Source organism: Falco peregrinus, chromosome 15 (genome assembly GCF_023634155.1).
Source record: "Falco peregrinus isolate bFalPer1 chromosome 15, bFalPer1.pri, whole genome shotgun sequence".
Taxonomy (NCBI): domain Eukaryota; kingdom Metazoa; phylum Chordata; class Aves; order Falconiformes; family Falconidae; genus Falco; species Falco peregrinus.
This window is the reverse complement of record NC_073735.1, coordinates 7,061,717-7,087,201: the sequence shown is the minus strand read 5'-3', so window position 1 is coordinate 7,087,201 and position 25,485 is coordinate 7,061,717. Positions and strand designations below refer to the sequence as shown.

Sequence of the window (25,485 nt, the reverse complement as noted above, 5' to 3'; positions counted from 1 at the left end):
GGCAGCCCTCCTACGAGCTCAGAGGCATCAGCTTTACTCTGGAGTATTTCTGAGGTATTTCAGAGAGGGGGAAACTGAGGCACGGAGACAAACGTTCAGGCACACCACTGCATGCTGTGCACGCAGACACACACCATGAGCCTCGTCCCCCAGTGCTGGGACCAGAGGCACCCACAGTTCAGGGATGGAGATGGGTGCTGTGGTGCTGGTGCCAGCCCCATCGCTCTCAGCAGCCGTACCTCGGATGGAGCTGCCCCCGTTGTCCCCAGGGATCCAGGCTAGCGTGATGGATGATGCTGAGGTCTTGGAGACGGTCAAGCGGGGCTGGTCTGGGGGCACTAGGGAGGAGGGAAAAGCTTGTGAGCATCTCACACGCACCGGCTGAAAGTGCCCTGAATTACGGCCCCCAAAAGGGGAAACACCAACAAGACCTGCCGCGCAGCGCTGGGCCAGCAAGAGCCCCTTGCCCAGGAAAGACCCTGGGGTGCTTCGCCCCACCGAGAGCAGTGGACAAGCAAGAGCGCAGGCTCGCCGCGCCGTCTGTGAGACGGAGTGTGTCCATGCAGGGCACACGCTCCCAGACACAGACACGGGAGCGCACAGGCCACCTCCCGCCAGCGCCCCTCACCTTGCACCAGCAGGTTGACGATGATGGTGTCGAAGCCCCAGGTGTTGGTGGCGGTGCAGGTGTAGTAGCCAGAGTCCTCCGCTTTCACCGAGCGCAGCACCAGCGTGCCATTGGCCTGGATCAGGCGATGGCCATCCACGGTCACAGGGATGGCAGAGTCCTCGCTGCCGGGAGACGAGAGGGCACATCAGCCGTGTGTGACACCGCAAGGGCGATGCAGCCAGCACTGGTCCGGGCTGCAGCACAGCTGGCAGCCCCCCTCAGTACCTGTCCTTGGTCCACTTGATGGCAGGGACCGGCTCCCCAACTGAGTTGCATGGCAGCCTCACGTCCTTCATCCATGGGGTGGTGACGGTGCCTCCAAAGGAGATGATCTTGGCAGGGGCTTGGGGGCAAGGAGGAGGTCAGCCCAGCGGGTAGGCCCCATGTGTGGACCTCCCCTCCTCCCCGATGTGTAAGGAGAGCTGAGGCTGTCCGTGCTGTCCCCCCCTCTGCCTCAGGCACAAGTCACCCCAGCTGTCCCTTGCTGCGGGCTGATACAGAGCAGCCAGAGCAACCCTAGGGAGGGGACAGCACAGCCGGGGTGTGCGTTCCGCCGCAAGCCGGTGGTCCCTGCCGTACCTTTCCCAGCAGGCTCGATGGTGACTTTCTCGCTGATGTTGCCACGGCCAGCGGAGGTGACGGCGGCCACCCACAGCATGTACTGCTGCCCGCGGTTCAGGTGGGCGATGCGGTAGAAGAGCTGGTCAGGGCTGGTCTCATACTCGCTGGGGGCCTGTGGAGAGTGAGATTGGAGAAGGTGCAGCCTCCATGAGACTCTCACCCTCATTGCCCTCAGCTCGGGCACCACAGCAGCAGAAGCACTGCCACCAGCCCAGGCAAAACAGAGGCTGGAGCAGCACCTGAGCTTTCAGCAAAGAAAAGTCACCTCTGGGCCAGCTGCCTGTCCCTGGGCATCCCCATCCCAGAGCATCCCTACCATCCCATGGCCAGCTGGCTTGTGCCCTCACTCCCACCCCTGGCCAGCTGGCAAAGAAGGTCCGCAGGTCCCTGTCACCCCACCTGGCCCTCCGCCAGGAGCCATCCCTGGGGAGCTCCCTTCGTTCTCTGAGGGCCCACAACCACCTCCTCGAGGTGCCGTGGGTTTTCTCCCCAGCGATTCAGCTCTGCTCGGTGCTTCTCAATGCCGGTGTAAACCGGCTGGTGTCGTAATTTCTCCAGGGAGCCCGAGCCGGAGCCCAAGGAACAGATGGCTGCGACGGCACGATTTGTTCTCGGGAAAGGACGCTTCCCCGGCCGCCCGCCGAGATGCAGCGGGTCCAGGCACAGAGGCAAACCCTGGCCGGGCTGCCAAGACCCCTCTGCTATTGCAGCAAGCAGCCAGGTGGTCCCCAAAACCCCACGTGGGCTCACATCCTCCATCGCCTGCAGCAACTGCCCCCAGCCCCACGGGCAGCCCCTGGGAGAGGGCTGGCTCGCAGCAAGGCTGGGTGCAGGTGTGGGCACCCGTCTCCATTGCACTGGGGCCAAAGCCACCCAGCCCCAAGCATGCCCCGTGGGGAGCACGGCACCGGCCACCCTGCCAGGGCTGCCCTGCCACGCTGGCACCGCAGAGGGGGCAGGGGCTCAACGATCCCTGCTGCACGGGATGGATGTGGTATATATGTGTGCAAACACGCCACTACACACCAGTATCTGTGCATTCACAGTCTTCAAATGCGCGCTCTTGAGAGCCCCACAGCTGTAAATGTGCCCCACAAGCAGAAACCTATATGAATATTGTACAGTATACATAATTTATTTTTTTTTTACCCAAATGACAGTTTTGACAAGATGCCAAGAAAACAATATCGGATCCCAGCGGTTTTACCAGTTGCTTTGATGAAAAGATTATGTTGCCCTGGAAACCAGAGGCTCAGATAGTGAAATGAGTTTGAGAAGGAGCTTTTGATAAGCACTAGTCTGCAGACCTCCCATCAACCTCTCCCTCAAGAAGGAGGGATGGGACCAGGTTTGATTTCTATTTCATTTTTGGTCAGCTACTGATGTATTTCCCTCCTGGAGCAAGCGCTGAGCAGGGCAGATGCCAGAGGAAGGGGAGAGAGAGATGATGGGACTATGCCCTCATGCAGGGTGCCCACGGGTGCCCTGGCAACTCTGCAGTGCACAGACCTGGCCCAGGGGACCTTTGCTGCTGCTGCCAGCTGGCATCCACCTTCCCTCCCGCTCCCGCTCGCCAGCACAGCATTCCTCCGGCACACCCGGCCCATTCCCCAGCCTTGCCCTGTCCCCATCCCGTACCGGCTGCCCTGAGCCGGGGCTGGAGCAGAAGATGGTGTACTTCCGAATGATGCCGTTGGGCTTGGCCGGAGGCAGCCAGGACACCACCACGCTGCTGGCAGAAGACGGGACAGCCTTGATGCCAGCTGGGGGACCTGGAACTGAAGGAGGGAGAGTGTGATAGAGCCGGCACCGGGAGGTCTCCGAGGTCTCTGGCCAGCTCAGCGAGGCAGCAGCACCCTGCTGCAGGACTGGTGTGCCACCCACGTGCTGGGGAGAAGCTGCAACGGTGTTGCTCCACCAGCATCGGGCAGATGGAGGCAGGGACGGGTCTGCTGGTGAGTGGTCACCCCCGCCACCGGTGGGACACCTCTCCACGGGTGGCTCCTTTCCCTGCCAAGCCAGGGGCAAGAGGGTTAATTGCAGCTAAGGCTCTGGTTTGGAAACTGTGATTGGCTTTTAATGGCCATCTCCTTAATCTGCCAGAGTGGCTCAGCCTTACCCTGCCCGGTTGCGCCTGCCACCCCAGCAGCTGGCACTTCCCGGGACAGGCAGGCAGCAACACCAGCCCACGGCCCAGGAGATGCTCTGCTACTGACTTAATAGCATTAAAGTAGGGCAGGCAGGGGTGTAAATATTTAAATAACCACACTTAAGGAAAAGGAAAAAAAGACAAAGGGAAATACCCTGCCCATGGCTGTACACGGGGTGGGGTGGGGGTGGGGGGGGGTGGGGGGTGTCCCCTGCACCTCCCCAGCCAATCCAGCCCATCCCTTGCCAGTGCAGCAACACAACGCGCTGTGGCATGAGCAAATGCTCCTGTCTCCCAGTGTCAGCCAGCTGCAGCGTGTTGCAACACCAAGTGACAGCAGCAAGACCCCAGCGGGCTGGGGCTGCCTGCAGGTGGGCTCAGGTCCTGCCCCAGAGCAGCAGCTGAGGACCATGCAGCCGCAGCAGGGCAGCGCTGGCTGCCTTCCTCCCTTCCCCGCCACGTGCGACTCTGGGCACACACGGGCGTGGGATCTGACCTCAGGTTTGGCAGACCAAGCAGGGAAAAAATAAAAAGAAAGGAGAAGTCCTGCCTGGCCATGATTGCCTGCTCCAGGGGCTGCACAGCTACCTTTATTTATTCATTGCTAACAGCTACTGCTCAGTGCTCCATCTCCTTCTAATTAACACACGTTGCCAGGGTTTATCAGCCAGGGTAAGAAGAGAGTGCGCCCACATGCACCTACTCTCCTGGGCAGTGCCACTTACTGTCCTCCTTGGTCTGGATGTAGAGCACACTGCTGCGGACGCCGTCGCCTGCCTGGGTGTACGCCAGCACCTGCACGCTGTAGTTTGTGAACTTCTCCATGCCCCGCAGCTCCACTCGCTCCCGTGTGGTCGTGATGTTCTGCATCTCGCCCCACTCTGTGGGGAGATGGTGCCCCATCAACTCCACACCGTCACCCACCTGGGTCCCTCGCGCCACCCACTCTCCACCAGCACTTGCCTCCGTCCATGTAGAGGGACCAGAAGATGACCCGGTATCCCTTGAGCACCCCATTGAGGGTGCTGCGTGGGGGCTCCGACCAGGAGATGACGGCCACATCTGACGTGATGGAGATGGCCCGCACATTCTCAGGGGGTTGGCTGGGAACTGAGGAGGGGATGGATGGAGAGAACAATCAGCAGCAGGATGGAGAGGCGACACGTGCCCGGCGGATGCAAGGCTGAAGGAGCCATGTCCCAGGGGTCAGCACCCTGACTGCACCTGCATGGGACCCCACCATGCTGCTGCCCCTCTCCCCCTGCTGCTCAGGCCTCTGGAACTGGTCCTGCCTGGCACAGGGCACTGGGGCTGGGCACATGCAGCGGTCTGCCTCCGACACCCCGTTTTGTTCCTCCTGCACCCCCTGAGGCAGGTGCAACGCCCATACTGATGGGGACAGGGAGGCCACCGGGACATGCTGCACTTCCCAGTAAGGGGAGAGCGGGAGAGCTGGCTGGATGTGAGGTAATTAGATCCCATTGCCCCGTAAGAGGTAACTCTAATTTTTATGAGCATTTAAATGATAATACATCACTGTAACGATCCTCTTTGAAAACGATTATTGTTTCATATTACTTAGGTGCAAAAATATAAGCACCATGTAATTAGGGACAGAGTATAATAAACTAATATAGATAGTCCGTTTGAACAAAATGAAGGTAATATAATTATGGAAAAGACACTATTGCTAAAACAGGGGCCCTTGAATACCCCAGGAGGAGTGCTAATGTAGCCAGGAAATGATCATGGTTTGACAGGCTAACGAGAGCCTTAATTAAGTATGAAAAACTGCTGAGCAAATGCACTGCAAAACTTTTTTCTCATTGTTTTTAAAATGACTGAGGCAACCAGTGATCTCTCCTGGATGGAAACCCCCCGGCACTATGGCAATGTCCAAATCCACCTTGACAGGTGGCTAATTGCGACAGAAACCTGGTGCCATGGGTGTCCTGGCATCCTCATGCTCACAACTCCTCCCCAGGGCAGCCGCGAGCATGCACGCACATCCACGCAGCCAAGAGCAAAACGCTGCTGGGGGCGGGGGGGGGGGGGCAGCAAGTGCCTGACGTCTGCTCAGAATGGGGCAGGGAGCACTGAGGGTGGAAGGGTTGGGAGTCCCCCAGGTGGGACCTGGCACTGGGGCCTGGGGATGGGGACAGCCTTACCATCCTCCAGTGTGGTGGCATTGATCTCGCTGGACGACGGTCCCGTCCCCGCACGGTTGAACGCCTGCACCACCACCCCATACTGGGCAAACTTCTTCAGGTTGTCCAGTGTGTAGACCTCGCTGTCTCCCGTGGCTTTCATCTCCACAATGCTGTACTGCCCGTTGCTGCCCGGGCTGTTCTCCCGGTACCCGATCTGGTAGCCACGGATCACCCCATTCTGCAGCTCCTTCTTTGGGGCCTGAGGAATGAGGGGTGCAAGACCCAGCGTCACGCAGGGCTACACTGCCCAGCAAGCACCTCCCGGGAGGCTCACAGGGCTCCCGTGCCCCAACCATCTCTCCCCAGTGGCTTTTCTCAATGCTTTTAAGTTCATGCACATGGCAGAATATTGATAAAAGAAGTCCAGCTGATCCTTGGAGGCTATCAGAAAGGGGGACATGCCCAGCCAGCACCGCTCCCTAAGTGGAGCAGCTCAACAGGAGGAGGGAAAAGCCCCAAGTTTGACAGCCTTAAAAATGTGCAAGGCCAGGTTGAGATCAATCTTAACAATATTTCTCTGAAGCATTAAAAAATCAATAGGGTTGATTGCAAATTTATGTTACAAAGCCAGGGTGATCCATCTTACTGAAATACTCTTAAAACAAAGTGACTTATCTTTCAAGTGAATCTTACTTTCCATTAATCTGTTTTTCAGTGCTTAAGGGGAGGGGGGGGGGAAGCTGGAACCATAAATTTATTGACTTACCGGTTCATTCCGAAGTCCTAACTTTATAATCAATTTTATTTTTCATTATGCACCTTTGGAAAAATAAATCCGATTCTAAGTTTTATTGATCTTTCCTCAAACACTTTGCAACCCAGTGTCTCAGTTTCTACATATATATCCTCTCTCTCCCATGGCCCCCCACGGACATCCTATGAGATAACGAGCTTGTTATAAAACATGATTAGTAAGGACCCCACATAATGCAGCTGAGCTGCATGCCCAGCCTTCAGGTTCCCATTTCACCCGGGAAATTCTTCCTGGCCCTTGTACCACTGACGAAATGCTGGGTCCCAGGACAAGCTGTCACCGCAGAGGCTTGGAATGGCGTTTGGTGCTGCCCAAGCCCCTGTGACCAGGGGAACGTCACGCACCGCCCCGGCCCCACTCACCTTCCAAGTGACCTGTATGCTCTGGGACGTCATCGGCTGCAAGGTGACATCCATCGGAGGCCCATCGGGAGCTGCAGAGAAACGGACCCAAAAGAGCATGTTGAGAAGCACCAGGGAAAGGACTTCCTCAGGAAAACACTCAGCTTTAAGGGAACTCTGCCACAGTCAGCTTCGCTCCAGGCTACAGCCCCCGTGCTGCCCGTGGCCACCCCTGGCCGCCGGCCCCAGTGCCCGTGCCATGAGCCAGGAGCGGCACCTGCTTCCTCCGTGCTGATGGTGAGCTCCTTGCTCGGCTCGCTGCGCCCGATCTTGTTGAAGGAGTACATGCGGATGCTGTACACAGAAGCCGGGTGGAGGTCCACAATGTTCGCCTGGTTGATGGTCGGGGAGATGTTGCGCGTAGACTGCTTAAAATCCCAGGAATCTGGAAAAGCAGCAGAGTGAAGCAGGAGGGTCAGCATCTGAATCCCATCCCAGGGTCCACAGCACCAAGGGGGCCATGCTCAGGCAGGTGAAGACCCCAAGCACCTCTGGCTTTTGTCCTTAGCCCCCGCAGAGGTGACACCTCCCCCCTCCTCGCTGTTGTGCAGTCTGGGTTTGGCTTTTTGCAGATGTCATCTCTTTTAATATTCCCTTTCAAATGCTCCCATCCAAAAGAAATTAACATATTTCATTAATGACGCTCTCTCCTTTCTTCATCAAAGGAACCAGGATGCAGAATATTCCCTTGGAGGCAGCGGCAGGGCAGCTCCGCACCTGCCCATGCAGCCCAACCCCAGGACACTGCAGCTGCAGCGCAGCCCCCAGCCCCGCTGCGGCATCACGGGTGGGGGAGAGCGGCCATCACCTACCCGACTTGTTCTTGTACTCGATATCGAACCCGGTGATGATGCTGTTGCCATCAAACCGCTGTGTCCATCTCAAATTCATGCTCCGGGCTTTCACCTCACGGATCTCCAGCTCCGGTGGGTCAGGGGGCTCTTGGGGACACAGGGGCAGGTTAGAAATGACAGGAAAAGAAGCTCCCCTGGGAGCAGGACCTTGACAGCAAGGCTTTGCACCCTGGGGAACAAGTACCTTGGACAGTGAGCTGGATCAAGCCTCTGTCCTCGCCGTAGGAGTTGATGGCATGACAGGAGAAGAAGACTGAGTCCCCACGGTCGGCTGGTTTCAGCTACAAAGATTTCAGGGAGAGAAGAGGAGCCAGTTCAGGCTGAGCTACCCTGAGCACTGTGCCCCTGCCTTCCCCCCATAGCGCTGCCTGGTCCCAGCACTGGCCCCAGAAGGAGCTGTGCCTGGGGAGGCAGGTCACCCTCCAAACCCCCTGTGCCCTGGCTCAGATCTGCACACAATATTTGTTCTTTGAGACATTCCTGGTGTTGCAGAACACCTTCACCACCAAAGCCCATCATACAAGCAGCTGAGACTTAATGCAAAGTCTTGTCACAGCAAGCAGACAGTGGCTGGTTTTTAATTGATGTAAATAAAATCGGAAGCCCAGCTCCTCGCGTGGGCCCAGGACAACACTAACTGTTACGGCGGTTGTAAAAGTCCAGGCGCTGGCCAGGTGCTTCTCCTGGCTGCACTGCAGCGCACTGAGGCCGGGGTAGACGCACCCAGTGCATGGTGCTGCTGTTTGGAGACATGATCCCTCCAGTGGGTTGTCTAGCATCCCTCCCTGCTGCTCTCTCTGTTGCCACCTTGGCAGCCCAGCCACAGCACCAGCCTCCGCAACACCCGCCGGGGACCACCAGCACCCTCCCTGGGCAACCCCGTGCCACCCTCCATCACCCAAGCAAAACACCGGGCAGCCTGAGTGAGTGCAAGGCCCCTACCCCTCACCTTGAGGGTGGAGATGACCTCGTCACCATTGTCCTTGGTGGTGATGGCATAGCGCATGTTGCGGTCGGGGTCGATGACAGTGTCACCCTTCTCCCAGCGGATGATGATGGGCCGCTCACCCCGAGCAGTGCAGTTCAGCTCCTTGGTCTGCCCTTTGATGGCGATGGTGGTGTTGGGGTGGGAGGTGATCATGGCCGGGACTGTGGGGAGGCAGGGGGTCACCGATGTGCCCAGGGGATGGCTGGGTGCCACCCACGGCTGCCCGGCCCTGGCACAGCCTGCAGATCCCACCGGGGAGGCGGCGGATGCAGGTCTCACCAAGAGGCCACGCAGCCTGAAGCAGAATCGTCTCGCTGCATTATACGGCTCAGGATCATAAAATAATGAAGCAGATAAATTTTATAATGCATAGCATTACACCGGGGTAGACAATAAAACGTGAAAGACAAATAACCAAGCACACACTATAATGAAGAGAAAGCCTCCAGTCTGAGACGTGCGGGTATGAATTATTGACTAAGGTTTTACACTCCCGAGGATGAGAGGAAGAATGTTTTCCATCACAGATTTGCATAATTCACTCGTATAAACCTGGGCAGAATATAGAGTGCGATTTCATATCAGCAAGGCTGCCTTTGCATTGCAGATGCCAGAGATAGTTTTTTTTCATAGCCACCCCAATAGGCAAATGAGGGTGGTGGGGAGTCCCCATGCCACACTGACTGCCTGACCGGGCTGCAGCATCCAGCATGGGTGCATCACGGTGCTGCCCGAGCAGCGGCTGCAGCACAGTCCGGGACGGCCCTTGGGACAGCGCAGTGAGTCCCTCTCGCTGCTGGTAAGCACCCACAGCCTTGGCACGAAGCTGTCCAGGCGCCTGGGCCACTGGCCCGGCAGCAGCACTACTGCGGGGAAAGCCAACACGCCAGCCGATGCCAGGTTCATTCTCCTCCTGCCCGTCCCTGTGCGCTGCAGCAGCTTCTGCCGAAGCGCTTCTCCTTGCTGCGAGCGATAGCTGTAAGAGCCCTGGCCGGCTCCATCCCTGGCAGCATCACTGCTCCAAGAGCCAAGCCCTCGTGCTGCCCTGATGCCACCGGGCTGGCCGTGGCGTGCACCGTGCAGGAAAAACGGGCTGGGGGGGCGAGGGCAGCCTGGGTAAGCAGCAAAAAAAAATGTAATGCATAAACAAACAGCACTGCTGAGTCCCGCAGTAATATATGATAATGACAATCCGCAAAGGCAACACACACTGTTATAATGGGACACAAGAGGCTCTAATGAGCTACGACTTCTCGGCTTTCTGTGGCAATGTAATTCAATTAACAGCTAAGGAAACCTTTCCTCCTGAGCCGCCCGTATTTGCAGGGTGCAGGGCAGGTGCCTGCATGGCTGGGACAGAGCAGTGTCCTGGCACCCGCTGGCTCCTGAGGAGCCCACAAGCCGGCATGGGGATGGCAAAGAGCAGGGATGCCCAGGCAGCGCTCGGACCCGTGGTGCATTGCTGCCAGACCTGCAGTCCAGGGCATGGGAAAACCAGAGCTACAAGAAACAGAGCAAGACTTCTCCTAGCTCTGCCCCATCCCACCTTCAGCCAGTCCCCACTTTCCCCCAGCCCCAACACCTCTGCCAGCCTGCAGCCCGATGCCAGGGCTACGCCGGGGAGTGGGGCAGGCATGGGAAGGGCTGGCTGAGCCCCAGCGTCCCGCACCCCACTGGGGTGAAGGCAGAGCACAAGAACAGCCGGGGGGCTCTTGCACCTATCCCAGACATGGGACCGACCGTTGCTCTGGCTCTGAGCACACAGACCACAGAATAAGGGCACTCACAGCTAGGACAGCGTCTCGGCACTCAGTTTTGGCACTACAGCAGCCCTTGCCGGGCTCCTGCCTGCTGTCCCCAGTTCCTGCCCCAAGGAAGCCATTGAGAAGCAGGCGGGGGCACAGGAGGCTGCTTCCCTGCATTCAGCCTTCGTTTAGCCCAGGCTGGAGGGCGGTGCGGTGCAGGGGGGTGCGTGGGCGCAGGTGCTGCAGGGGCAGGACAGCCCCACAGAGCTGAGGCAGCTGTGGAAGCATCAGCCCTCTTCTTGGCAACTGGCGGCCCTGGGAGAGGAGCTCCGTTTCAGGCTCTGCTTCGCTGAAATGCACTTATTGATGTTTGATTAAAAGCAGCTCCTTGGATGTAAACATATCAACTTCTCTCAATTGCCAGGGTCCCAGGAGAGTGGCATGCAGTCCAGAGTGGGGGAAGCAGCAAACCAAACCAGAAGAAAACCTCAGCCAGCTGCGCAGGCAGCACAGTCTGGGGTGCACAGGCCTCTTGACGTGGTACCCGATGCTTGCCCTGGAACATCTGTGCCACTTGCAGAGGGACAGCATCACTCAGGACTGGCCACAGGACCCTCCGAGGGATGCTGGGGGCTGCTCCTGGGTGGTCCACGTCCCCCTCCCCAGGCACAGGGACATCAGTAAGGCTGGCACCTGCCTGCCAGAGCCCCGGCTCAGCGCTGCTGTGTGGACAGGCTTCCCTCAAGGACAGCTTGCCTGCAATGCCTCCTGCGCCCACCCATCCTCCCTGTGCCCAGCCCGCACAGCCGCCCCTGCCAGCACTGCTGCCACGCTCCCCCCGTGCCTTGTTAACAAGGCCTCGACAAGAGGCTCGTCCCGCTTGGTGGGCAGAGATAAGACTAGCTACAAAGGGAGCCGACAGCCCCCCGGCACGCTCTGCCATCCCGCGCCAGGCTGGGGCACAAGCCGCTTCACAGCCCGCTGGTGACAACTGAATGAGAACGGTGACAAGGGTGACAAGGGCTGTGCCTGCCTCCCTCGCCCCCCTTTCTTGTTTGGAGCCAGCTCTGTGATGTTAATTTGATTGCACCCATTTCAGCTTCCTTTCTACACTGATTAGCTGAGTTTCACCTGAAGCATGAGATTAATTCAAATTGCATGGAAGCAATCAGTTATGCTCTTGCTGTACGGCAGCGAACTTCCAAACACGGCTGTGCCCACGACGCACAGGCAGCTGCCCCTCTCCCAGCCCCCTGGCCGGACCTCCGGCTCACCCAGTCATGGTGCTGGGCAGGACCAAGCAGAGGAGCCCACAGCCCCCCCCCGAGGACACGACCCTCTCCATCCCACACGCTCTGCTCCTGACACACGGGGAGGTGTGCAGCCATGTGCTAAATGGCATTCATCACGCGCTGGTGGTCCCCTCACCTGCGCTCAGCCCAGCGAGCCACCCCCCGGGCGCTCGCTCCCGGCCTCCAGCATTCACCGCCTTCTGCTCTGCGATGCACCCGGCCATCCGACTAACAACTAATGACTTTCTTTCCGAAGCAGGGAAGGACACGCCACCATGGTGAGGCATCCAGACAGGCGCCTGTACCGGGGGCTGAGTGGAGCAGCGCGGGTGGGCACCCAGGGACAGGAAAGCCCCAGCCCCACAGGCTGCACTGCAGGCAAGCGCTGGGCACAGCTGGGGCCCCAAGGGTTACATCCAAGCAAAGCTGGGTGGCTTTTCTTGCTCACCACCTTGACAAAAGCCATGGCCAGCTCCTTCTGGCACTGGTGGGCCCACAGGCGCTCGGCCAGCACTGCAGGTGCTTGCCTGATGCCTTCCCCAGCTGCCCCCAGAGCCCATCGCTGTGGTATTGGGGAAGGGGATGTGCAGATGTGGGCTGGCTGCCACGGCTGCTCCCCTCTCCCCTGCTGACCACCAGTGCACTTTGTTTGGGCTCTGATTAACTTTCATTTAACTCTGTCCTCAGTGGCCTGACTTTCAAGGAAAGCCGGCGCTGATCTCACTTTAATTGGCCTGACATTTCACTAAACAAACAAAAATCAAAAAACGAAACAAAACAAAGAGCCCCATATAATGCTTAATTGGCTGCAGCACTTCATCTACCTATTCATCCAAACCTTTTCAAAGGCTGTGAGGTCTCCAGGAAATGTAAAAGCACATGCATAATAAGGTTATGTGCTATTCAAGTCAGCAAGCAACCTGTCCTGGGATGCAATTACAGCAGATAGCAGGGACAAGGCAACAGTTCAGGCTCCGAGACTTCTGCACGCTCACTCGGGATTAATCGCCTCGACTTTGTACCTGCACCTTATTGAAGTGCGTTGTTTGAAGTCGCTCGTTTTGATTCATCAGTCGGCAGGATAAATTAAATAGCTGACAGGGAGGGGAGCAGAAAGCCAGGAAAGCAGGGGCTGGTGGGGAGGGGTGAAGCCCCGAGAAAAATGCCTGCCAATGCCAGAAAATAAAATGCTTGGCTGGGGAGGGCAGGCAGCAAGGGGGCTGCCCGAGCCAGAGCTGCTTTCTCCTCGTCTCTTCCTGGGCGATTCCCCAGGTGCAAGACCCTTGCCAGGACACGGCAGTGCCCAGGGAGGGACGCGCATCCCCTCTGCCCAGCCGCTCCCTGCCCTGGGGAAAACCAGGGGGTGGTGGTTCCCACAGCTCTGCTCGACACCTCCATCACCCTCAGCACAAGGCAGGAAGCCAGTGTGCTCACCGCCTCGTCCCCCCGGCATGGGCAGGACAGAGTTTAGCCCTGCTGAGCTGAGCCATGACCCCAGCCCCGCTCTGGAGACACGCTGGAGCTGCCACAGGGATGAGTGTGATGGGGCTGGTCCCCCCTCCACCACCTCCTTTTTGAGGTTTGAATGTTCAAGCAGCAACAATCAAAATAAATAAAGAGGAGGTGGAAATTATGCATTCTGCTGATAGCAGCCAGAGAGGAATCCAATAATAAGCAGTTCAAACACAGTGTCCAACAACACTTTCCGGCCCACCCTGTCAATGTAGCCCAGCTATTTCCTTTCCTCCTGTATGATGTAGATTGATTGATCAGTTTTATTAAAGACCAAGTGTGTTTAATAGCAAGAGGGAAGCAGGTCCCGGGAGGAGGGGGATCGATGCCCTCCCTGTGCCCCGCGCATCGATCAGAGGGATGTGTGGGGCCGAAGGCAGAGCCAGGCTGGCATGGTGGGAACCCTTCGCATGGAGGAGGGGGCTGCACTGGACCAGGCTCTGCTGACAAGCACCCACCCTGCAGCCAGAGCCACCCCCACTGGCATGCAGAACCCCTTGCCATGGCCCTGGCTACTTACTCTTCACAGTGAGAAACATGGACTTGCTGATGTCTGTGCCCACTCCGTTGCTGGCCTGACAGAGGTAGTAGCCGATGTCCTCCTCCAGCACGTGGCGGATGAGCAGGGAGCTGTTGGGCAGGATCTGGATGCGACCCGTGAGGGGTATGGGGTGGTACTGCTGGGGGTTGCCACTTCCTAGGAGGGGACACAGAGAGACAGAGCTCAGCCAAGGCAGAGGAGCGCTTGTGAGGCTCGGTGCTGGAGCAGCCAAGCCAGGAGGGGACTCTCCCCCACTCACATAAGGGACCCCACGTGTTGCCATGTCTCGCCCCTACCTTTTGCGTGCTTCCACATGACTTTTGGAGGGGGGTACCCATCAACGGAGCAATTCAGCACCCCGGCTTTACCGTAAATGCCATCTTGGTTGTTGGGTTGGACCACAAAACGAGGAGGCACTGAGTAATTTGGGAGAAAAGAGGGTCACCATAAAAAGAAAATACCCAGCCGCTCCTTGCAACTGCTCCCTTCCAGCAAGCACGTGAGTGCACTGGCTCAGCCCTGCTCCTCACCCTCCCCATCTGCTTCTGAACCACTCCTGCAACCGGCAAACAGCGCTATCTCTCTCTAGCCTCGTAACTTACCCCTGCTCCCTCCAATGCCATCCCTCCCTCACTGTCCACCCTCCCAAGCCCAAAACAGCAGCAGTGTCGGGGATGGAGCTGGACCACAGGCATGGCTGGGTTGGCCCCGTGGCACTCACCCCGCACGATGAGCTGCCGCTCCCGGCTGACCGTGGCAGCATCGTTGCTGGCGATGCAGGTGTAGTTGCCGTTGTGCTTGAGGGAGACACTGGAGATCTGCAGGGAGCTCATGAACTCCTTGCTCTCGATGGTGACTCCAGAGCCTGAGAGGATGACGTGCCCATCCTTCCTCCAGGTGATGTGGATAGGCATGTCCCCAGAGGAGACCACGCAGGGGATGTAGAGGAGCTGCCCGATGGAGGCTGGCGGGAACTCAAAGGGCTGGATCAGCGGAGGGACTGTCGAGGGGAGAGGCACAGCACGCTGGAGAGCCCGTCCAGGGAAAGCCTTTCTCCAGTGGGGATGAACTGCAGTGGGGCTTGGGGGAGAGGCAGCCCAGAAACTAAATCGGGCTTTTGTTTCCACCAGGAACACAGCCAGGGGGAAGTGGAAGGTGCTGCTGAGCAGAGAGCAGCAGGAAGACTTCTCCCAGCTGGCAGGGCCAGCACGTTAAGAGCAGGACAGAGCAACACTGACTCCTAGCAGAGCGGGCCCTGCTCTGGGAAAGCCCCGGCCACCTCTCACACACGTGCCAACAGAAATTCCGCCTCAGCATTTATCTGCTTGCAGAAAAGCAATTATTAGATGGATGCTTTTCTTAAAGGCTCTGGATTCAGAACCAGCCATTATCTTTCTGATAACTTAATTAGGCAACTGCAGCATCTCTGGCAATGTGGGAGGGGGAAGAAAGCGGAGAGAGGGAGACAATTAGCTTGACAAGGCTCAGCACCTGGTAGATGAGATCCTCTTTCCGCAGTCTTCATAATTAAATTAGCAGGCTGCCAATTGTCCCTTTGGCAGAAATAAGCTGCCCTCCCGTACAGGCGCAGGGAGCAGCTCCTTGCACCACCACGCACCTCCCGGGGCTCCCATCTCCACCCCATGCCCACCCAGCACATTGCAAGGGGCTGCGCCAGGTCTCTGCACCCCTGCCCAGCTGGGCAGCTCTGCGGAGCAGCGGGCAAGCAGGGGCTGCAAGCCGCCCCCTGGGCTGCACAGTGCTGCCAGCGGGCAGGGGCAGGCAGGGGCAGGCAGGGCTGGCCTGCTCCTTCACCGGCTACAGCAACGTGGCTCAAGCTGCTGGAGCCATGGAGCCAGTGCTGCCTGTTTTCCATAATTAATGAATAATTAATTGGGAATGCACTGCAGTCTATTGCAGAGAGGGGATGGGCTTGTGGATCCGCACCTCTCCGCGCACACCCCACCGGCCGCTTCAGAGCTGTCAGGAAAAGGATGGTCTCCCTCGACAGAAGAGCTGTCCCTGCTCGAGCTTCCCACAACCAGAGCTTGCAACTCGCCTCTCCTTCCCAGTTTCCTGCTGCAATTCTCCTTTCTCCCGGGCTTCCAGGCTCTCTCACAGCTGCAGCAGGAGCCAGGCATGCAGCCACAGCCCAGGGCACCGCACGAGGGTCGCCTTGCCCATGGTGCCCACCGCAGAGCCCAGCCCAGCCAGCCACAGCAGCTCAGGTCTGGAGGGGAGCCCGAGCAGACTGCTCCTGCCTTCCCATGGGGTGAAGCATCGCCCCGACAGTGTCCCGGCGCTGCCGGCTGCAGGACAGGCATAGCTGGTGTCAGCACCGCACTCCCCAAATGGCCGCAGTCACCCGAGCACAGCTGTATGAAGGTCCCATGACAGCAGCAAACCCGCACGTGATTAATTAAAACGTTCAAAGACGTTTGTGGCAATAACAAGCTGTCAGGGCACTTTGGAGAAGGCTGGGTGCTCGGATCGTGCTGCTGGGGAAGCACAGAGAAGGGGCCCCAGCAGCATTCCCCAGCAGCCACAGAAGCCCCAAGGAGCTGGGAGGTTTGAAGCTGGGACTGGGGGTCCCCAGGCTCAGCAGCAGCAGCTAAACCCCGGCGGGAGCTTCCCTTGATGCCAGGCAGGGAGCGTGGCTGGGGGTGATGCCTCGCGAGCAGGGCTGGGGGCTGCCCTGCCTGCACATCCCCACTCCCCAGGGGAGCAGCACTGGAGTAAAAGAAAAGCTTTTACTGCTGCGTGCTTGGAAAGACCTGCATAACTCACTTGTGGCACTTAATGTGGTCACCAGGCACTTGTGGCAATAAAAGCTTTACGGTGCTCCACACCATCCTGTCCTCCTCGCTCAACGCAGTTATATTTATTCACTCTGCTCTGACTATCTTCTAGGGCCTTTGCAATTCTTTTCCACAGGCCTTTTATCTGATGGCCAGAGCAAATAAGGAATCCAGCAGGCAGGGCTGGGTGTAAATCTCTGGCAGCCGTGCTGCAGGCGGAATGAAGACGTCTGGCTGCGGCAGAGCAGCGTGCTGCCGGCCTGCACCGCTCTGCCACCCGCTCGCCTTCCTCAGCCTGTCACCAGCCACTAATCAAGGCAGTAAATTCAGATTCAGAAGGGTTTGCTAGTGCTCCCTTCCCAGAATATACGGATCCTTGGCTGAACTTCAGCATCCTGCATCCTCTGATGGTCCCTCCCAACGCCTGACGAAAAGCGAACCCCATTATTCAACTTCACACACACACATCCCTACCGGTGCTCTCTCCACACCAGCCCTGCCTCTCCAGTTCATGCCAGCAGAAGACCAGCATTTAGCCAGCTCCAGCCCCTTCTCAGGCCCTGGGGCTCCCACATGGGTGGGGATTTTGTATCAGGTGAGGGAAGCAGGGCTGGCCATGCCCTGCACCACAGACCTGAGGGCAGAGAAGTCCTCCCCACACTGCCCTGAGCCAGACTGTCCACAGTCTACTCTTCCCTTTGCAAAGCCTTGGAGAAGAGCATTAACTAATCAAGTGGTAGCATCTATAATCAGCTCGATGCACTCTCTTGCTAACCTGATTCCTAATAAGAAAATGGTGGAAGGGAGGGGAAGGAGGGGGATCAGAGTAAAATCCAGTCCATAAATACCCTGCTGGGTGAGACAGAGAAAGACAATTGGCCAGCTCTGTCCCCAGCGCGGCCGTGTTTGTCTAAATGATTTACTGCAAACACTGAGCTGGCAACGGGCAGAGATGACCCGACAACTCTGAGGACTGGAGATACGGGAGTACTGCACACTCACAGCACAATCTCAGCGAGTCACTGGGAGGGAATGCATCCGGCTCAATTCATTAGGACTGATAGCTCCCTCAATGGGGCTGAATAATTGATGGCCTGGAGAAGCTTTTAAGATGTTCTGTGTGCTCAGAAGACCAAGAGTATTATTTTTTTAAAAGCTAACACACACAGAAAAACATTGGTGAAGGTGATCTGAGCAAAGGTTAGATGTTTTAATACGTTATGTTTACACCGTAAATCCTTGCTCCATCACTTGTAACAGGAAATGGATACAGTGTGGCTCAGGGCAGTTGCAGGCACGCAAGCAGGACCAGGTAGCCGCTCCGTCAGGAGCTGAGACAGCTCCTGAAGGCTGTGGTGGTGGGAGCTGAGCTCCCATCGGCATAGCGTTTATGGAGCACAGCCACTGCGTGGCCACCAAGTCCCCTGCGCGATGCTTCTCTGCCTTCATCCCACAGCTGGGACCATCCCCAATGCCACCTGGATGGCCTCTCCACCTGCTTACCTTTCACCGTGACGTGGACACTCTGGCTGATGGAGAGCTGGGGCTGGATCAGCACGCTGCACAGATACTCTCCTTCGTCCATGCCTTTCTGGACATCCATCAGCTTAAGAGTCCCATTTTCAAAGACCACTTGGCGGTGGTTATCGGGCAGCAGCAGAGCGTCCTTGTACCACTTGATGGAGTAATACGGGTACCCGATCACCCTGCAGTTGATGAAAGTGTCCCTACCCGCTACCGCTGTTATGTTCTTCATTGCTCGGATGCTCGGGGGACCTACATATTCGGAAGGAAGGAAGAGGCAGGCTAGGTTAATTCCGAAGGGCAGCTTGGTTGCATGCAGATCTGCTGCTATTTCAGAGCGAGCTTCACAGGCAAAGGAGGTAACCAGAACAGTTGGGACCCAGCCTGGTTTTGGGTGAGGAGCAGGCACGGGCTCCTCTGAGCATGTGTGGGGAAAGCCACTCATCGGCTGCCACCTCCAGCTAGAGCTACTCACGCATGCCTACAACAGCACAGCTACGAACCAGGGCTGTGGTCCTCGATTATGGCCACACTTCAGCAAATCCCACCCCCGTTTTGCAGGTGTGACCCCAGTGCTGGGGGAGCTGAGCCCTCAGACACCACTGTTGGTCCACAGAGGAGCTCAGACGGTGTCTGGAAGCGCAGCATGTTTCTGCAACAGGAACCGCGGCTGCCCAGTGCACCTCCAGCACCGCTCCTCCAGCAGTGCCTGCTGCCACAGGAACTGCTGAAGAGAGGGGGAGTGTTCCCCCACTGTCACAGCCACCCTCTGCCTCTTCTCAGAAGGAACCTGCCTGTGTTGTGCCCAACACCCTCGACGAGCTCCTACGGGAACCTCACTTCCATTGGCAAAAGTACTTCACCTCCCCAAAAATACACCCTTCTGAGCCTCCCGTGGCAACCTGAGTATTGCCAAAAAGCCAGTTATTCACCAGTTTCTGGCTGGCTCTCGTGCTGGCTTAAGGACTGGGAGAACGCTGCAGGTGAGTATTTCAACAAAAGGTTTCATGCATCAATAATTACATTGTTCTCCCAGCCACTGCATAAAATAGCAAATTAATCTAAAGATTAACCCTGTCTTGACTCCTCATCCTAAGGGCGTCGCAGGATAACAGCTTAGCAGGCACTCAGGATGAGCTGATGGACAGTGATTCTCATGCTGAGACACGTTTAGAAAAGGAGCAGGAAAAAAGAAATTAACATCTCACTCTGTAACCATCTCCTGGGTCTGTCTGAGGGACTTGCTCCGTTCCAGGGCAAAAAAAAAGCCTGAATCTTATCTAGTGACAGCCCGTCAAGAGCTGAGAGAAGGGAAAAAGGGAGACAAGGGAACATCCTTATTGCAAATGCTGCTCTGGCTTCTCATGGCTGAGGGATGAACTTGCTCCAAATTTAGCAGTAAACAGCAGCAAAATTCAGACTCTCCTGGGATCCCAGCCAAAAAGCCACTAGATCCGTTTCAAACCTGAGACACAGACAAACACAGCCCTTCAACCCTCTTTCTCAGTAGACAAATAAATGTTACCTTGTCTCTGTCTTGCTCCCACCTGTAAGCCCTGTGAGCTTTAATTGGTGATTATTAATGGGCAGGGGCTTATACCATACCCTATGCCTGAAAGTGCTCCCTGTAACACACCCAGCAACACGCTCCAGCCATAATAACACGGTGATTAACGTGGCCATGGCTTTTAGCAGACAAAGAAAACACAGACATGACAAATCAAAGCTCATTTTCCACGATTTCATGTGCTGCCTCATCATCGTTTGTCATGTAGATCCCTATGCCGGTGGGTGCATTTGCTGCCAGGGAGCCGGGCTCCTGCTGAGACCGGGGGGCAGTTGGGAGAGCATGGGGTCCTGGGATGCTCCCACGCCTGCCACCACCTTCTCTGTGCATGGGGTCCCTCTGGGGGAGGCACTTGCCACCCCTGCACAGACCCTGAGGCAGGGGTTCGGTGGGGTGAGAGCAGACCCCAACGGGGGGAGCGCTGCACTTTTGCCCCTGCAAAGCCAAGGTCCAGCTCTCCATAGGTCCCGGACTGCTTGGCACTTCGTTAAACTCCCTGCTTTAATTGGCAGGGAGGCTCAGCCCTGCGGGCAGGCAGGCGAGTGAGCAGGGCAGGAGCAGGGAGCTGGGGGAACAGGGTCGGGGCAGCCAGGGAGGCCCACGCGGCTGGGAAGAGGAGGGAGAGGCAAGGAGGAGTGATTGGCCGAGGAACAGAACAAAACCAAAAGCCCAATCAAAGTCCTATTCTGATATTTAAAAGTAGACAGGCACCTCTTACGTTTATTCGCGCTTGGTATTCGGCGCTGCCCACCGAGTTCCGCGCGGTGCACCGGTACACGCCGCCATCCTTGATCTGCGGGCTCGTCACATTCATGTGGCTGACCGTGGTGCCATCCGACATGGTGTACTGGTTGGTGCGGTGCCCGCTGTCCCGCGGGATGGGCTCATCATCCAGTGCCCAGGTGACGGTCGGCGGGGGGGCCCCCTTGGCAGCACACATCAGGGAGAACTGCTCCCCGGGGTTGACCACCTTCTCGCTGAAGGAGGAGACGATGCGGGGGGTCCCATCTGGGGGGCACCCAGCAGGAGGGGGGTCAGGGGGCAGCAGCCACAGGCAGCAGCAGTCACCCGCTGGCGGGATGGCTTTGAGCTCCCGCCCGGGGTGGGAGCCCCACATCAGCTGGCAGAGGAGCACCGCTCGGCAACAGGCATGTGGCTATGCCTGCATCCCTGCGGCAAGGAGATGCTGAGAGGGGGCAAGGGGACACGCTGGTTGATACAGACGTTGGCTCAAGGGGATACCTGGTTTGGCAAAGCCCATCCCTTGTCCAAACATCCAGCGATCTGGATCAGGGAGGGGACACCTGGCAAAAGGCAGTGCCTCAGCCCAGGGGCTGGGGATGGGCAAGTCAACCCTTAGTTTGGTCCTTCCCATCTCAGCCGTGCCGTGTCCCTGAGCTGCTTGCAGATGGCACGCGCAGCCCAGTGAGTGGGCTGGGAGAAGTCTGGCCCCAGGAGCTCCAACCCTGGTGGGTCTCACTGCCCTCTGGCCGTGCACAAAGCATCCCGACACACCCTGGGGACACGGTGGCTCAGAGAGGGGCAGAGGAAACCCCCCCCCACCAGCCCCCACCCCAAGGAAGCCAGCTCACCCTCCAGCGTGATGATGGAGAAGTCCTGTGCTGTCTGGGACTTGCGGGTGGCAAAGCACTGGTATGCCCCGGAGTGGCTCTTCTGCGCGGCCGTGATGAGGAGGGTCTCGTTGCTGATCCCCCGGATGGAGATGTAGTCATCCACCACCACGAGGTCCGTGTTGCGGTACCAGCGGATGACGTACTCGGGGGACCCGCTGAGGGCACAAGAGAGGATGACGGTGCTGCCGATGCCTGTTTTGAGCTTCTTTGGTGTGAGGGTCACACGCAGAGGGTCTGTGTGAGAAAGGGCGAGAGCGGGTGAGGCATTGGTGGTGCCAGGCAGCGCAGCAGGAGGCACCTCGTCATTACTGTGCTCTCTCTGCCTCTCCCACCCTGGAAGCACCAGCATGACTACGCATAAAATGTCACGGAGCAATAAGGCAAGTCCCCCCCCCCCCCCCCATCCTTGCTGCTGACAGCCCCTGCTTTTAACGTCAGCTCCAAGCCCCCAGCAGGGGGGCTGGCAGAGCAGGCACTGTCGGGGAGGTGGCAGGATGGCTGGAAGAAGATGTGGTTGGTGTGATGGGGACAGCACTGAGCTGGGGACGTGCCACAGTGGCTCCCAGCAGGCTGCTGGTGCCCGGTCAGTAGCGTGCTTGCCACAGTGCTGTTCCAGGCAATGCAGGCACGGTAGGCACGGTGCATGCTGGCCCCAGTGGCTCTGGTACCACCGGAATCCCGGTGACAGCAGGAACCTCCAGGAACAAAGCATGCGATGAATACTTGGCCTGCCCAGATGGTGTTTACTGTTTGGCTGGAGCTTATTTTATGTAAATCAACAAAACAAAGCGCAGAGGCACCTAATGTAAAACTGACGTTGCCATCCAAGAATTTCCATCCCCTGGTATTGCTCTGAATTTTCTCAAGGCCCCTCTCCCTGCCCCCATTGAAGCGATAAATCAGGGGATGTCTGCAGATGCGCCGCTGCAGCACGATAAACCTCCTGCGAGCTCTCTGAACGCCACATCAGACACGCTGCGTGGCAAGGCAGCGGCTTCCAGCGTGTGACACACCACGCTGAAATACAGGGTCTGTAATTCATATGGCTGTATAAAACCTTTAAGGCTTTGTGTTTCTAATGTCTTTATGTTGAGAAAGGCAGCAGGACAGAAGCCTCCCTGCTGCCATGCCCCTGCTCCTCCCTGCCGGCTCTCACCTATGACCGTGAGGGTCCCCGTGACCTCCGCGGACCCAAAGGTGTTGGTCACCTCGCAGATGTACGTCCCGCTGTCCTCCACACGCAGGTCACTGATGGTCAGGCCTGTGATACGCTTGGTCCAGCGGCTGTCAGCAGGGAGCGGGCGCCCATCCTTGATCCACCGGACAGCCGGGTTGGGGTAACCCGAGGCGATGCAGGGCAGCTCCACCAGCCAGCCCGCCTTCACCTCCTTGGACTGGAAGCTGTCTAGCATCGTGGGGATGGACTCCGCTGGGTCTAGGTTTGGAAAGGAAAAAGACTCACCTGGTGAAGAAGAGGTGGCGAGGCTTCTCCCTGCAGGGACCTGGTCCTGGGCATGGTGCCGCTGGTGCCACTGTGCCCCCTCGGCATCAGCCAGGGCAAAGCATCTCTCCCCACCCCCGTGAGCCGGTGGCTCTGCCGGGCAGGAGTGCAGGATGCCAGCTACATCCTCTGCTGGGCATGGGACCAGGGCAGGCCAGGGGTGGCTGTCCCACCTGGGGCAGCCAGCATGGCCATCGGTGGCTGGGGCAGTGGGCTCGCGGGGAGGTGAGAAGGAAAATGCATCTTACTAGCTGATAGGACGAATAAACTCAGCACCGGAGGAATTACTCAAGGTGACACCTAATTGGTGCAAAATACACAAATTCTGTGGCACATTTCAAAATTTACAAGCAAAGGGGCCCATCAGGCAGCTGGGAAAGGAGAAAATTAATCACCAAGTCTCAGGCGTGAAATTAAATTCCAGGGGAAAGAAACCTCTTTCATTACTCCCAAGCAGAAGTAAAACGCCGTGACGTGTAAATAATGACAGCGACCAGGAGGGGACTGGGCCAGATCGAATGCGCATGGAGAGGGGATGATACACCCGGCAGCTGCCTGTGCTCGCCAGGGGCTTCGTGGCAGGATGGCTATGGGTGGGACATGGGACCCTCGGGTCTCTAAGAGGGTAGGGCAAGGTCAGGCAAGCCCCAGCGTGGCCATCCCAGACTCTTTCCCTACCTGCTGTGGGGTTAATTCGAGGAGCTAGCATGGGAGCCAGAGCCTGCACACCCGAGGATGGAAAAAGCATATGGCAGAAAGTGGGCGCACTGCAGCCGAGTGGCAGGATCAGCGACGTGGCTAAGAGTCAGACGAACTCCCTCCCGAGCAGAGTAATTTGGGCAGTCAGCAGAGCCGGGAGCGCCCCGAGACACCCGGCACTACGGACTGCACTGCCTCCGCTGCAGTATCGCTTGCATGTTCGTCACATCGCGTCAGGCTGCTCACATCGCGGGCTGTCACATCGCATTGCATCGCACCCCATCGCCTCTTGCTCGGGGTACCGCGCATCACTGCCGCCCACCGTGGCCAGTGCCGGGGGGTGCTGTGTGCTCTGTGGCTCATGCAAGGCAGCACAAACCCCCTGTGCAGCCCCGATGGGACCTCCTACCCCTTACTGGGATGTCCTCTCACCGTGGGGACGGGAGGTAGCGATCCTATTGCCTCCTGCACCCCAGGAAGACAGGCGCTGCTGTGGGCAGGCAGGGGAGCAGGTATGCAGGCAGGACTGGACCCCGCCATGGGCACAGGAACCACGCCAGGTCTGTGGGGCAGGGCTCTCCCTTGCCGGTATTGCTGGCAGCCATGTGCTCACCTGAGACCGAGAGCCTGGCTCCGTTGCTCTGCCGTGTCTCCCCGCTGTACTTGTGCTTGGTGATACACCTGTAGGTGGACAAGGCATCTTCCTTCTGCACATCCGATATGTACAAACCTCCATAAGAAGTAATAAAAAACCTATTTTCTGGAGACACAAAGGGAGGAGAAAGGTGAGCAAGCCAGCCCTGACCCAGCATGTCATCTCCCAGGCTCTTGGCACCCAGGTCAGGCAGAGTCCCTGTCCTCCAGGCAGCACCAGAGCCACAGGCAGGGAGCCAGGCAGGCAAAGCAGGTCCTTCCTCCACCTCCCTGCACCCTGACCGCATCAGGGTGCGGCCTCTGGCTTCATCTTTGGGGGCTGGAGCTTTTAAGTCAGACCAAAACGGGTGAGCAGCATCACTTGCCATAACAGCCTTGTGCGTGCAACAGCAGCACATGGGTGTGCAAAAGCAGCACATGGGTGTGCAACAGCAGGCCCCCGTGTTTGCGGGCATAGCCTGCCTCCCTCCGGCATTCATCCTGCGACAAACACACCCACCCAGGCATGAAGGTGGGCTCAGGGTGTCCTTACACACATCTGCACTCCCCGGGGCTCAGATTGAGGGCAGATTTAGGTAGCTTGCCTGCCCACAGCCTGGCGCGATGAGCTCTGGCCATGGAGTCGCAGCAACACTGTGGCTGCAGAGGGTGAGGAGAGTGCGTGGCACGATGCTCCACCAGCACGATGCTCCGCCGCACCGCCACATTGCCGTGTGCTGCATAGCAACGCGGCAATTAAAAGTGAATCTGTCCCGCTGAGTTAATAATTAGCTTAACTTACTTAGAAGCATGTGAAAACAAATAAGGGCTCGAGCTGATATTTGAGCCCTGGGAGGAGGATGGCAGGAGAGCCGGCAGGGCAGCACAGCCCCAGCAGAGCAGCCCCCTCTGCCCAGCAGGTTCTGGAGCCTGGTGCATGCCAGCACACACAAGGAAAAGTCTTGGAGTCATTCATGAAGCCAGCCTGACCCCTATAATTCACCATGAATAATAACAGTAATTAACACAAATAGAAAGACCTGTGCTGTGGCACAACTTAGTGGCTACACAGAGGGCAGGGTAAGCAGAGGCACTGGAGAGGACCCCCCTGCCCAGCTGGGCACCCCTTTACCCTGCCCCACAGCCAGTGCTAACAGTGACAGCAAATGTCTGACCCCAGTTTCGGGGGGCCCTTTGGGGTTTATTCCAGCACCAGCTGCCACCAAACCTCAGCTGAGGTGGCATGGTCCACTTGCTTGGCTACACCGTGTGGCCAGCCAAACCACCCCCTACTAAACACAGCAAATGCAGAGAAGCAGAAGGTAATTAGTAAAGCTCAGCGTTCAGAGTTGAAACCTTTAGACTTAGTCTTTAAATCAGCAATGGCTGCAA

The 25,485-nt window shown here is 57.7% G+C and overlaps 1 protein-coding gene across 2 annotated transcripts in view; it reads right to left on the bottom strand.

Annotated features, from left to right (window-relative positions):
- Positions 1-25,485, bottom strand: part of DSCAML1 (DS cell adhesion molecule like 1) — a 113,927-nt gene that overhangs the window by 8,296 nt on the left and 80,146 nt on the right. The window contains exons 4-24 of one of the 2 annotated variants that reach the window (XM_055819441.1): positions 24,074-24,220; positions 22,417-22,695; positions 21,219-21,494; positions 20,338-20,634; positions 18,039-18,311; positions 14,459-14,737; positions 14,034-14,153; positions 13,717-13,893; positions 8,609-8,808; positions 7,844-7,940; positions 7,618-7,746; positions 7,023-7,190; positions 6,767-6,837; positions 5,609-5,849; positions 4,404-4,550; positions 4,166-4,321; positions 2,930-3,069; positions 1,250-1,403; positions 896-1,013; positions 629-792; positions 240-338 (exon numbers count right to left, since the gene is read on the bottom strand). In XM_055819441.1, the coding sequence (XP_055675416.1) occupies positions 240-338; positions 629-792; positions 896-1,013; positions 1,250-1,403; positions 2,930-3,069; positions 4,166-4,321; positions 4,404-4,550; positions 5,609-5,849; positions 6,767-6,837; positions 7,023-7,190; positions 7,618-7,746; positions 7,844-7,940; positions 8,609-8,808; positions 13,717-13,893; positions 14,034-14,153; positions 14,459-14,737; positions 18,039-18,311; positions 20,338-20,634; positions 21,219-21,494; positions 22,417-22,695; positions 24,074-24,220 (3,732 nt within the window). Of the gene's footprint in view, positions 1-239; positions 339-628; positions 793-895; positions 1,014-1,249; positions 1,404-2,929; positions 3,070-4,165; positions 4,322-4,403; positions 4,551-5,608; positions 5,850-6,766; positions 6,838-7,022; positions 7,191-7,617; positions 7,747-7,843; positions 7,941-8,608; positions 8,809-13,716; positions 13,894-14,033; positions 14,154-14,458; positions 14,738-18,038; positions 18,312-20,337; positions 20,635-21,218; positions 21,495-22,416; positions 22,696-24,073; positions 24,221-25,485 lie in introns of those variants that run through there. The other variant, XM_055819442.1, reaches the window with a different exon arrangement.